The 12926-nt window shown below is 44.5% G+C and overlaps 1 protein-coding gene across 7 annotated transcripts in view; it reads left to right on the forward strand.

Moving 5' to 3' along the window:
• Positions 1 to 12926, forward strand: part of CAMK2B (calcium/calmodulin dependent protein kinase II beta) — an 858678-nt gene that overhangs the window by 477577 nt on the left and 368175 nt on the right. For all 7 annotated transcript variants that reach the window (XM_029604232.1, XM_029604231.1, XM_029604230.1 and 4 more), the window contains exon 6: positions 10739 to 10811. In XM_029604232.1, coding sequence (XP_029460092.1) covers positions 10739 to 10811 — 73 coding nt within the window. The remainder of the gene's footprint in view (positions 1 to 10738; positions 10812 to 12926) is intronic.

The raw sequence follows: 12926 nt of genomic DNA on the forward strand, positions 1-12926 counted from the left end.
GGGATCTTCTTGGTGTTTGGGTAATTGCCAGGTTCTTGTGGCCTGGTTTGGCCTCTGTTGGAAACAGGATGCTGGGCTTGATGGACCCTTGGTCTGACCCAGCATGGCAATTTCTTATGTTCTTATGTTCTCTCCTTCAGAGGATCTCTCCTTTATTAATTTTATAAAGGCAATGTCTGAAATGATTCCATTTCAGATTCAGACAGAAGAGGACTCGAGGCACAAGATGCTGGAAGTACTCCAGTTTCTTGATGCCCCAAAGGAAATCATGTCTATTCCTATTCATGAAATCCTAATTGACCTGCTGAAAAGGAATTGGGAGCACCCAGGCTCGGTACCACCTGTCAACCGAAAGACAGATGCCACCTACCTTGTCCAGACAGCCCCTGGCTTTCAAAAAACACAGGTGGATCACCATTCTATGGTTGTGGAATAAGCCCAGAAGAAGGCACGACGTTCAATGTTCAATGCTCATTTCTCGCATTGCTTCCTACCAGTATAACAGGGACCTGTTCAAGAAGATCCAAGAATATCTCTGAATCTTTACCAGAACAATTCCAGGATCCACTCAGTGCTCTGGCTCAAAAAGGCGTAGATGCTGGCAAGCACGAGGTCCGCGCTGCCTATGATATTTTTGACACTGCCTCCAGAGTGTCTGCAGTGGGGATTAGTGCAAGAAGGTGGGCCTGGCTGAAGTCCTCAGACCTACGACCAGAAGTGCAGGACCAGTTAGCAGACCTACCCTGCACTGGAGATAATCTCTTCAGGGACAAAATCCAGGAAACAGTGGCACAGCTAAAGGACTACCATGAAACGCTGTGCCAGCTTTCCTCAGTACCCTCTGATTTCCTGTTCACTTCTAGGAGGACTTTCCGAAGGGACTCTTAAGTGACCGTCTTTCAAGCCACGGAGATATTATCCTTCTGCCGCTCGAGGTCGTCCTTCCAGGCCTTACCAGAAGGGTCAGACCAGGCAAGCCCGACCTCAGAAGATCCTGCCAGCCCCTCAACCGGGCCCAGCTGCTGGATTTTGACTCCTCGCTGGAGAGCATAAGCCAACCTCCTCTACCATCCATACCAGTCGGCGGTCGACTGTGCCATTTCACCAACATATGGCACACGATCACTTCAGACCAGTGGGTACTTGCTGTACTGACCATAGGCTACCAGCTCAACTTCCTATCGGTACCAGCAGACTCCCTACCTTGGCCGATGTGGGGTTAATCCGAACACTCCTCTCTTCTGGAAGAGGAGGTATCAACCCTCCTGAAATCCCGGGCAATAGAACCAGTGCCCCTTTCGCAGCAAGGGCAGGGGTTCTATTCCAGGTATTTCCTCATCCCAAAAAAGTCAGGCGGCATTCGTCCAATACTGGACCTGCGTGCCTTAAACAAATATCTATAGAGGGAAAAGTTCAGGATGGTGACCTTGGGTTCTCTACTACCTCTTCTACAAAGAGGAGATTGGCTTTGCTCTCTAGATCTTCAGGACACGTATACACATATCTCGATCACTCCGTCCCACCGCAAATTCCTTCGTTTCCTGGTCGGTCCCGGCATTTTCAGTACCGGGTACTGCCGTTCGGCCTATCATCTGCTCCTCGAGTCTTCACCAAGTGCCTCGTAGTCGTAGCGGCCTACCTGAAATGTCAGCGCGTCCATGTCTACCCTTATCTTGACGATTGACTGATAAGGGCTCCAACTCAGACGGATGCATTAGCCTCCTTACGTCTCACTATCCATACGTTACTGTCTCTCGGGTTCCTGATCAACTACCCCAAGTTCAGCCTAGTTCCATCTCAAACCCTATCCTACATAGGAGCCGACCTGGACACCATGCAGGCAAGAGCATTCCTCCCTCAGGACCAGCTCGTACTGTCATATCCCTCGCACAATGCCTTCACAATCGGCATTATTCAACAGCTCATCATTTTCTCATTTTGCTGGGTCACATGGCGTCCGCTGTACATGTCACTCCAATGACATGCCTCGCCATGAGAGTCATGCAGTGGACTCTAAAATCCCAGTGGACTCAGGCTTACCAGCCAATAGGGATGTGAATCGTTTTTTGACGATTTAAAATATCGTCCGATATATTTTAAATCGTCAAAAATCGTTAGAGGCGATATATAATAGGAATTCCCCCGATTTATCGTAAAAAATCGTAAATTGGGGGAAGGGGGGGGGAAGGGGGAGGGCGGGAAAACCGGCACACTAAAACAACCCTAAAACCCACCCCGACCCTTTAAAATAAATCCCCCTCCCTCCCGAACCCCCCCCCCCCAAATGTCTTAAATTACCTGGGGTCCAGTGGAGGGGTCCCGGTGTGATCTTCCACTCTCGGGCCACAGGTGCATTAATAGAAATGGCGCCGGCGCTACCTTTGCCCTGTCATATGACAGGGCAAAGGCCCGAGAGTGGCCCGAGAGTGAAAGATCACACAGGGACCCCCCCACTGGACCCCAGGTAATTTAAGACATTTTGGGGGGGTTCGGGAGGGTGGGAGATTTATTTTAAAGGGTCGGGGTGGGTTTTAGGGTTGTTTTAGTGTGCCGGTTTTCCCGCCCTCCCCCGATTTACGATTTACACGATATTTAAAAAAACAAAACCGCGACGATCCGATTCCCTCCCCCCCCAGCCAAAATCGATCGTTAAGACGATCGATCACACGATTCACATCTCTACCAGCCAATGTCCAGCATTGTCCACGTTACCAAGCTGCTGCGCCTGTTGCTGACCTGGTGGATGCAGCTCTCCAACCTCCTTCAAGGCCTTCCTTTTCAGGTTCCAGAGCCTCAAATTGTCCTAACGACAGACGCCTCCAATCTAGATTGGGGTGCTCATGTCGACTTACAGACTCAGGGTCCCTGGTCTCCAGAGGAAGCCAAACAGATAAATTTCTTGGAACTTCGAGCGATCAGGTATGCCCTCAGAGTCTTTCAGAATTGCCTCTCAAACAAGACCATCCTGATTCAAACTGACAACCAGGGTAGCGATGTGGTACATCAACAAGCAAGGGGGAATGGGCTCCTACCTTCTGTGTCAGGAAGCTGCACAGATATGGGTGTGGGCTCTTTCCCACTCGATGTACCTCAGAGCGACCTACTTGGCGAGCGTGGACAATGTTCTGGCAGACAGGTTGAGTCGGACCTTCCATCCGCACGAATGGTCTCTCAACCCCACGGTAGCGGACACAATATTCCAACGTTGGGGGTATCCACACATGGACCTCTTTGCATCCATCCACAACCGCAAAGTAGAGAACTTCTGCTCCCTCACTTGCAGCCGCCACTCACAGCCGAGGGACACTTTCGCCCTCTTGTGGTCCAGCAGTCTCCTCTATGCGTACCCCCCACTTATTTTTATTTATTTTATTTTTAATTTTTATATACCGAGGTTCTTATAGAGACTATAAATCACTCCGGTTTACATATAACGATAAACTGCCCAACAGAGATAAGGGGGCTTTACATAGAACAGTGGTACATATGGAACATTATAACTGGATGACAATTTAACATAATGATAATAAATAATATAGAATAGTTTTACTTGTAATTAATAAAATTATGTAATATAAACTGTATAATTTAAATATTTAACTTGGATATAGTGACATATTAACCATGCCAAATATAAATAATAAGATAAAATGAATTTTGAACTTAGAAATTGTAGTCCAGTTGCAGAGGAAAATATAAATAAGATTAATTTTTAGAACTCAAAGATTGTTGTCCAGTTGCAGAGACCTGAAGGTAGGACTTGGTATGGTGACCATAATTAGGGGATACTTCTTATTTGGAAGACTTTCCGTCTTGGTAGGATTGTGAGTCTGGGAAGGCTTGTTGGAAAAGAAGAGTCTTTAGCCTTTTTTTGAACTCTTGATGATTGGGTTCAAGTCTTAGATTTGGGGGGAGCATGTTCCACTGGTGGGGGCCTGCTAAGGATAGCGCTCTTTTGCTCAGAGATGATTTTACTTGTTGGGCATGCAGTGATCCTTTGTAAGCGCTTCTGATAGGTCTGGAAGATGTGTGCGGTTGGAGTTGAAAGCTTAACGTGATGGGAGCTATTTTGTTTGTCGCTTTGTGGATGATTGTGAGTACCTTATAGAGTATCCTTTGTTTAATGGGAAGCCAATGTAGATTACTAAGGATTGGGGTGATGTGATCTTTTTTGTTAGTGCTTGTTAGAATTCTGGCAGCAGAATTCTGTACCATCTGTAATGGTTTGATCGTGTTGTTGGGTAGACCTAGTAGCAGGGAGTTGCAATAGTCGAGCTTTGATAATATTATGGATTGAAGTACTAGCCTGAAATCGGAGAAATAAAGGAGGGGTTTAAGTTTTTTGAGGACTTGCAGTTTGTAAAAGCAGTCCTTCGTGGTATTGTTTACGAACTTTTTTAGGTTAAGATGATTGTCAAGCCATGCTCCAAGGTCTCTGACGTCCGGTGAGAACATGTTATTAGCGTTTGGTAGAGAGAAGCTAGAAGAGATTGTGAGTGGATCCTGAGAGACAATGAGCATTTCGGTTTTATTGGCATTCAATACTAGGTTGAGGCTTGAGAGTAATTCCTTAATGGGCTGTAGGCATTCGTTCCAGTAAGTGATGGTTTTTTGAAGGGATTCTGTAATCGGGAGAAGGATTTGAATGTCGTCTGCATAGAGGTAATGGGTAAGCTTGAGGTTTGAGAGTAGGTGGCAGAGAGGGAGGAGGTAGATATTGAATAGGGTGGGAGAAAGTGAGGATCCTTGCGGGACTCCTTGCTCTGTAAGGATTGGATGCGATTCTTTGTTGTTTATCCTTACTTTGTAGAATCTGTTGCTTAGGAAGGAGTGAAACCATTTGAGAGCTGTGCCTTTGATCCCTATATTAGTTAGTTGGTCTATAAGTGTAGTATGTTTTACCGTATCAAACGCCGCAGAAAGATCAAGTAGAACCAGCAGGTAAGATTGTTTTTTCTCCAGGTTCACGAGGATGGTATCAGTGAGCGATAATAAGAGATAATAATCTATTGTCTAATGTAATAATATTGTCTAATGTAATAGATAATGTAATAATAATGTAATAATGTAATAATGTAATAATAATGTAATAATATTGTCTAATGTAATAGATAATAATCTATTGTCTAATGTAGGTTGTATGGTTTTAGTTGTGGTTGGGCAGATTTTATCTGCAATTTTATTGTTAATATTGATCCAAGAGGTGGTAGCAGTTGTTGCGTCTGTGAGGTCAAGTTGATTTAAAGCTTCGGACATCTTTTCACTGAGTATGTCTAGAGAGCAAGGTTTCCTGAATTGGATGGTGGATTTGGAAGTGATTTGAGGTGGAGGTTTGTTGATCCTAAGGGTTGTGTGGATGACTCTGTGGTCTGACCATGGAACTGGTAAACAAGTGGGGTTGGTGTAAATGTTGAAGAGTTCGTTAATAAAGATGAGGTCCAAAGTGTGGCCTGCCTTGTGGGTAGGACTGTTGATAATTTGAGCGAAGCCCAAGTGGTTGAGTGAGGAAAGAAAGGTTTGGCAGTTGATAGATTGTGGAGTAGCGTCTACATGTAAATTAAAGTCTCCGAGGATTATAGCAGGTTTTTCAGTGTTTATGTGTTTAGCTATAAGTTCGATCAGTGGGGAGGGATCCAGTTCTAGGGTACCTGGTGGGGCGTAGACTAAGGCTATTTGGATTTGATCCGATTTAAAGAGGGAGAATTCTAGTTTGGTGGAGGCGTTGGTAAGTTGTAAAGTTATATTAAGTCCTTTTTTTGCTGCAAGGAGGAGTCCCCCACCTCTTTTTTTGGGTCTGGGGACAGAAAATAAGTCATAAGATTCCACTCATATCAAAGACTTATTCCACTCATATCAAAGACATATTCCACTTCCACTCATATCAAAGACTCTCGTGAAGTTATGAAGGGAAAAGGGCTTAATGATTCTGATAGCCCCTCACTGGCCACGCCAAGTCTGGTTCCCAATTCTCGAGGATCTATCAGTTCACCAGCGCATCCCTCTAGGGAAAGATCCGCTTCTCATAACTCAGAGCAATGGATGCCTGTGCCACCCCAATCTCCAGGCCTTGTCGCTGATGGTCTGGATGTTGAAAGGTTAATACGTCAACCCCTTAACCTTTCGGAGTCAGTATCCCGAGTCCTGGTAGCTTCACGAAAGCCTTCCATGAGATGCTCTTATCGTTCCAAGTGGAAAAGGTTTACGGTCTGGTGCACGTCTATGTCCATAGACCCCTTCACTTGTTCCACTGCGAAATTTCTGGACTCTCTCTGGCATCTGTCAGAATCAGATCTGAAAACTTCCTCTATAAGAGTGCATGTCAGTGCGGTAGCCGCCTTCCACAATGGAATAGGAGATGTCTCTATTTCAACACAGCCCTTAGTCACACTCTTCATGAGAGGTTTGCACCTCCTGAAACCTTCATTGCGCCCTCCGGCTCCCGCTTGGGACCTTAATGTGGTCTTAGGGCGGCTCATGAAACCTCCGTTTGAGCCTCTTCACTCCTGTGAGCTCCCCTATCTCACCTGGAAAGAAATTTTCTTCTCGCTATAACCTCCGCTCGTAGAGTTAGTGAGTTACAGGCATTAGTCACCTACCCGCCTTACACTAAAATTCTACATGACAGAGTGGTCCTCCGTACACACTCTATGTTTTTTCCAAAGGTAGTGTCGGAATTTCATCTTAATGAATCCATTATCTTACCTACTTTCTTCCCAAGGCCCCATTCAAACCCAGGAGAAAAGGCTCTACATTCCCTGGACTGCAAACGTGCTCTAGCCTTTTATCTAGAGCGCACATCAGCCCACAGAAAGTCCACTCAATTATTTGTTTCTTTCGATAACATCAAATTGGGAAATCCAGTGGGAAAACAGACCCTTTCCTCCTGGTTGGCAGACTGTATCTCTTTTTGCTACCAGCAAGCAGGCATTCCACTACAAGACCATGTGAAAGCACACTCTGTTAGGGCCGTGGCAATCTCAGTGGCTCACCTTCAGTCGGTGCCACTTGTTGATATTTGTAAGGCTGCGCCCTGGAGCTTTCTCCATACCTTTGCAGCCCATTATTGCTTAGATAAAGCTGGCCGGCAAGATTCTGTTTTTGGCCAGTCTGTTCTACGCAACTTATTCTCAGCTTAACTACCCAACATCCTACCAGTGACCCGTTCAGGGTTTTCAGGATGCCCTCCTACCCAAATTCACCCCTGTTGTTGTGCCTGTTGCACATCTTTGGGTGCATTTGGTGCATTGCTCGGGTATCCTCAGCTCGCTACTCACCCATATGTGAGGACTACCAGTCTGCTTGTCCTGTGAGAAAGCAGAGTTGCCTACCTGTAACAGGTGTTCTCACAGGACAGCAGGATGTTAGTCCTCACGAAACTCGCCCGCCACCGCGCGGAGTTGGGTTCGCTTGCGATTTATTTTATTTTTTGCATGTACTTTTGCTATACACGAGACTGAAGGGGGACCCCTGCTGGATGCAGGGTTAGTGCCATGCTGGGCATGCCCAGTAGGTGCCAGTCAAAGTTCTAGAAACTTTGACAAAAGTGTTCCGTGATTGGGCTCCATCCTGATGATGTCACCCATATGTGAGGACTAATATCCTGCTGTCCTGTGAGAACACGTGTTACAGGTAAGCAACTCTGCTTTCTTCCCCCACACAATCCCACAATTCCCCTTGCCCTTTTTAACCCTCCCATATCCCCTCACCTACTTGCCCTCCCCTTTCTCCAGTCTCCCCACTCATTCTTTCCCCCTCACTCACTCCCTTGCTCTTCCCTCATCCTTACTCTGCTTTCCTCTGATCCCTTCATTCACTCTCTCACACCCTCCTTTCCCTAACATTGCCTCATTCACTCTCTTGCCCCTTCCCCCTTTCCTAGCATGTTCACATGCAGTGGGTTCCAAAAAGCCAGCATATAAGCAGAAACTTGAACAGGAAGATAACATACCCAGTAGTGGCAGAAACAGTGGGGATGGAAAGCATTCATCTCATGTCTCTTTGACCTTAGCCATTATCCTTCAAGACCTCCTCAATTGTGCTTGGAAATTACACAGAAATCAAGGCCAGGTAGCTGCTCCCTCTCAGGGTAAGCAGCTCCAACACACTCTGCTTTTCTGCCTGGGGCGGGTGTGCCAGAAATAATAAGTTCTACCACTAGCTCTGCTCCATTTCTGCAGAAAACCAGAACTGATTTACACCACCTACTCCACTCTGATTCTTTGAGTCCCAGAAAATAAAATTTAGAGAATGCCATTCTAGGTTGTTCCACCAGAAGTTAAGCCCTGGATAACAGACACTAAAAGGTGTTGAATTAGGACAAATTTGAAACTTGTGAGCTGTAGTGCCAATCATCAAGGCCAGGGTTGAAGCTTTGAAGTCTGGTACTGTTGCTCATAAGTTGCAGTCTTGTACTAATTCAAACCTTTTTGTGTCTCTTTGTTCTGCATTTTCTGCTTCAGTAACCCCATTCCCCTCATGTTCCCTGTAGAACAGGAGAAGATGGGCTGAATTAGGGAGCAAAGTGGCTGTTCTCTGCTTTGTTTGCACCAACTCAACCCCTCTTCTCCTCTTCCTTGTAGGCTGCCTGAAGGGGAGGGGTTGAGCAGAAAACTACTAGTACTCTTCCTCTTGTCTGAAAAGATATGCCATAACTGCATCTCAGGCTGTTCCCCTACAAATTAAGGCATATTTATAAATGTATCTTGGACCGAGAATGTAAAGGCAGTATTACTAATATCATAGGTATGACAGAGATATAACAGGTTGCAGTCCTCAGACATTCTAATATGGCATTTTCTGATGTTGAAATGGCATGAGGCTGACTGAGAGTGAACTCAGCAGAAATGGAAAGGAATGTTTCCATTTCTGCAGAAAGGCTGGTAGTTCCTTGGACCAGTGGAGCTGATAAAGATAGAAACAGTATCAAAATTCAAGAAAGCTTGGGACAGGCATAGAATATCTTTAGCTTTGAGGAAATAGGAGTAAATCACATTTAATATAAACAAATGGTACCTTAAATTTTAAAATATTGTTTATTCCACAGTTAATTTAATACCTATTAATTAATCACTTGTTACAAGCATAAATCCAAACATACCCATAAAACCACATATATCCCTACTAGGAGCCTAGTTTCAACGATTCATGGTCATCTTCTTCAGGGTATACCTACCCATTAAAACTATAGACCACAATTTCTTAATCTAAGTTGTTTCAAACACCAATATCATTATTACATAAGTATGAACTATCCGTTCGATTAGTTATTGAAAGTATTCAATTATTTCATGCATCCTTTCATGATAAATCTGAAAAACACAAAAATAAATAACATATTTCTTACCTACAAAATAATTTTACATCTACAAAAAGCTATTTTTAATATCATAAAATAAAAAATATATATATTATATTCATTGATGTAATGTGTTGCTCCTATCACAAATCTCAACGATTCAAAACAACTTGTTTGATCAAAATTTTCAACCCATCTCCTACAAACAACATCAATATTTTTCTCTAGTATGGCGATGTCCAGCCAATCAGTTGTACACAATTCCTGTAAGTCGAAGGAACATCTCTCATAGTGATTGGAGACAGAAAAGATCACATGATGCAGCATAAAATGAATTATTGGAAAGACAGTTTATTTAGCAGACACTGACTGGCATGATGCAATCATTAGACTTTCTTCTCTGGCAGGGTTTTGTTCTTAGAATGATGTAAATATAGAGAATCTGTGACCATGTGTATACGGAAATAAGAGAGATCCGAGTATGGGCAGATGAATGGGAAACAGAGATGGACCCATTGGCTCAGGAGTAGAAAAATGTTTTTGTCTTTGAGGGAAATATGATCTGCAAGGTAAATAGCCCCTGCAAAGGAGTAATACAATCCTCAATCACTGTTCCTTCCCTTAAGATCAGTATTTCCAATATTGACATCCTTGGTGATGTAGATTTGTCATATGTTTACTTGTATCTCTCTCTGTGCAGGTGCATAATATACAGAGAGTCTCTTGTATTTGCTGCTCATTTCCTCCTGCACCTTCCTTGCAAAGATGGTGTAGATATAAGAAAAAATGCATCACTACTAGGTTTATCACTTCACACCAGGTCAACCAAACAGGCTGATCCAGTCCTGGTTTTGCCCTATTGCATGAATGGATTAGGGCAGGACTTCCCAAACCTGTCCTCAGTATCCTACAACCAGTCAGATTTTCAGGATATCTGCAGTGAATATGCATGAGATAAATTTGCATATACTGAGTCTCCAATGTATGCAAATTTATCTTATGCATATATATTTAGGATATCCTGAAAACCCAACTGGCTGTGGGATCCCCAGCACAGGTTTGGTAAACCCTGGATTAGGGTGAGATATCATCCCTAAGCAATGCAGATGTAGATCCCTAGTTTTCCCTTCAGATCACTGATTTCACACCCTTTCACTGTCTTGTCTCACCCTCCTCATTCCAGTATTTTTAGTTCTTTGATTTGAAGGGAAGGGGGAGGGTTGCAGAGGGGAGTGGGGAGGTGTAGTAACTGTAACTAGTAGGGATTAGCCTGAGAATCAAGTTAATCCTGACGTTGCCAAGATGTAAGGGTGACTCTTATTCCATTCAAACCTGCACTCCCCATCCTCCTTCCCCTTCTTCCCAGTTCCCCCTTCCACCAGCCTGTATGGTTGTTACCACTCACAGCTGTGAACTAACACGCCCCCTGGTGTTTGCATGCAGTCATTGCATCCAGCAGATCCTGGAGGCTGTTCTCCATTGCCATCAAATGGGGGTTGTCCACAGAGACCTTAAGGTGAGTTTTCTACCCACTGCTCTGTGCGTCTGTCTCCTTTGCATGTTCGAGAGAGCACGAGCCTCTTCTGAATTACTCCAATTGCAATAACCCCCAAGAGTGCTGCTGTGTTCTTTCCTCCTTTCTGTTGTTGTTGTTCTTGTTGGTGTTTTGTTTACGTTTCCTGGTTGCCTTGTTGTTGTCTTGCTAATCTGGAGTTTAAATCTGGCTTTGGGTTACATCTGAAATGTGACGGCCACCTGGAAATCAGCTGGCTGATAATTAGCATGGCTCTGCTGGGCAACCGCTAATGGGGCTGTGATGTGGTGCTGGGTCAGAATAGATAGACTCCTTTCTGTTACCTTAAAAGACGACATGGCGGCTTTGCGGAATGGCAGCTTTTCAGAGGTGCAGCGTGAGAACTGATTCACTTCATGGGTAGGGTTGCCATCTTAACTCATGTCAACCAAACAGGCTGGTCTGGGTCTGATTATGCCTCCATTGCATGCAGGGACTTATAGTTCTGATTTTTCTTAGGGGAAATCAATATGAAGGTCAGAATTACAAGGCCCTGCTTGCAATGGGGGCAAAACCAGGCCTAGATCAGCCTGCTTGGTTGACCTGGGGGAGATGGCATTCATACCCATGGGCCTTAGTCAGAAAAGAGATCTTTATGAATGAGGCCATATGCACCATTTAAAACCTTATTTTCTTTTAAGAGGCCTTTTGTAAATTAATTCTTTAAGCAACTCCACAGAAGGTCCTCTGTTGCCCTTAGCAAAAATTGCCACATTGGCATCACATATTCCCTTCATCTGTTTAGTCCATGATGACAAGCATGCCATGACAGCACACTGTATGGACCAATCAGACATCAGTGTGTGTGAGATATGCTTGTCATCATGTTGCCAACATGGCAGTAAGCAGAGAAGCTGCTTAAAAATCCTCCAAAATACTATCTCAGGGGTGCAGCACCCATGTCATACAGGATGTGCCTAGAATTTGTATTATGTGGACTAGAGCACAGTCCTTTTAAAGTGCTGAACCAACTTATTTGTGACTAGTTCTCCACCGTTCTCCTCCTCCACAGTCTAGATAAAACTTGGAAGTGAGACTCCTGTTCACAATCAAAATATTAAGCCTGGTCACCATGGAACACCCAAGCTTGTGATCAGGCTATGACCATGAGGCAAAATAGCAGGATCTTTTTTGCAGTTTGACTGGGTATCTATTCTCCAAAGCTGCAATTTGCCCAGTTGTGGTGGCTTGGGTTAGAGCCATAGCTAGATACCAATTTTGTCCCAACATACAGCTTTGGCCTGACCCAGGCTGCTAGTAAGAAATACACAGGTACATACATTTCCAGCAGTGCTATATCAGGGTGGCACCAAAGTAGGTAGGGCTTCTGTAAACAGGACAATGTGAACTGGACCCAGGTACAAACATGAATTGAGTTACAGATTGCAAGAGATAGTGACCTGTAAAAAACCCATGGACTGGACATAGCACAGGCAGGGCTGTCGGGGGGGGGGGGGGGGGGGGGGAGGAGCGTGAATAGAGGCAACTGCCTTGGGCCCTACACCTTTCGGGGGGGGTGCATACCACTATGGTAGCCCTATCCCCAACACTATAATTTAAATGTTCTAGGGCTCTGATTTGGCCTGAGCCCTGCACCCTCCTAAGTTCAGCCCTGATGAGTACAGGAGCCTAGCAGAATCTTTATTTTTGCATCTCAAAACTCTCATTTGCATATTTGACTGTGCATTAGCCAATAGCATTTGTAGCACTGACCTCACAATGCAGCTGTGCTGCCTCTCAGACTAACACTGTTTCCCTGCAGCGACTGAATTTGACCTTTGCCTGTTAAAATGTACTCATCTTGTTCTTTCAAAACAAGGTGTTATAAGGAGGAGGAGTGGTGGAAAAAAACTAAAAATAATCACCTGTGCTTTTGGTTGGCATGTTTCTCATGTGGTCTGGCTGAAAATCTGAGCAATATTTCTATTGGTCAGGGCATTCACAGCAACAACACTATTGGGAGCTTCTTGTCATGACACAAAGACCAAGAACAATATTTCTTGCATTTCTTTTCAAATCAGGTGATGTCTACTACTTAAACTGACATCTTGGGTTTCC

This window comes from Rhinatrema bivittatum, chromosome 5 (genome assembly GCF_901001135.1).
Source record: "Rhinatrema bivittatum chromosome 5, aRhiBiv1.1, whole genome shotgun sequence".
NCBI classification, from domain to species: domain Eukaryota; kingdom Metazoa; phylum Chordata; class Amphibia; order Gymnophiona; family Rhinatrematidae; genus Rhinatrema; species Rhinatrema bivittatum.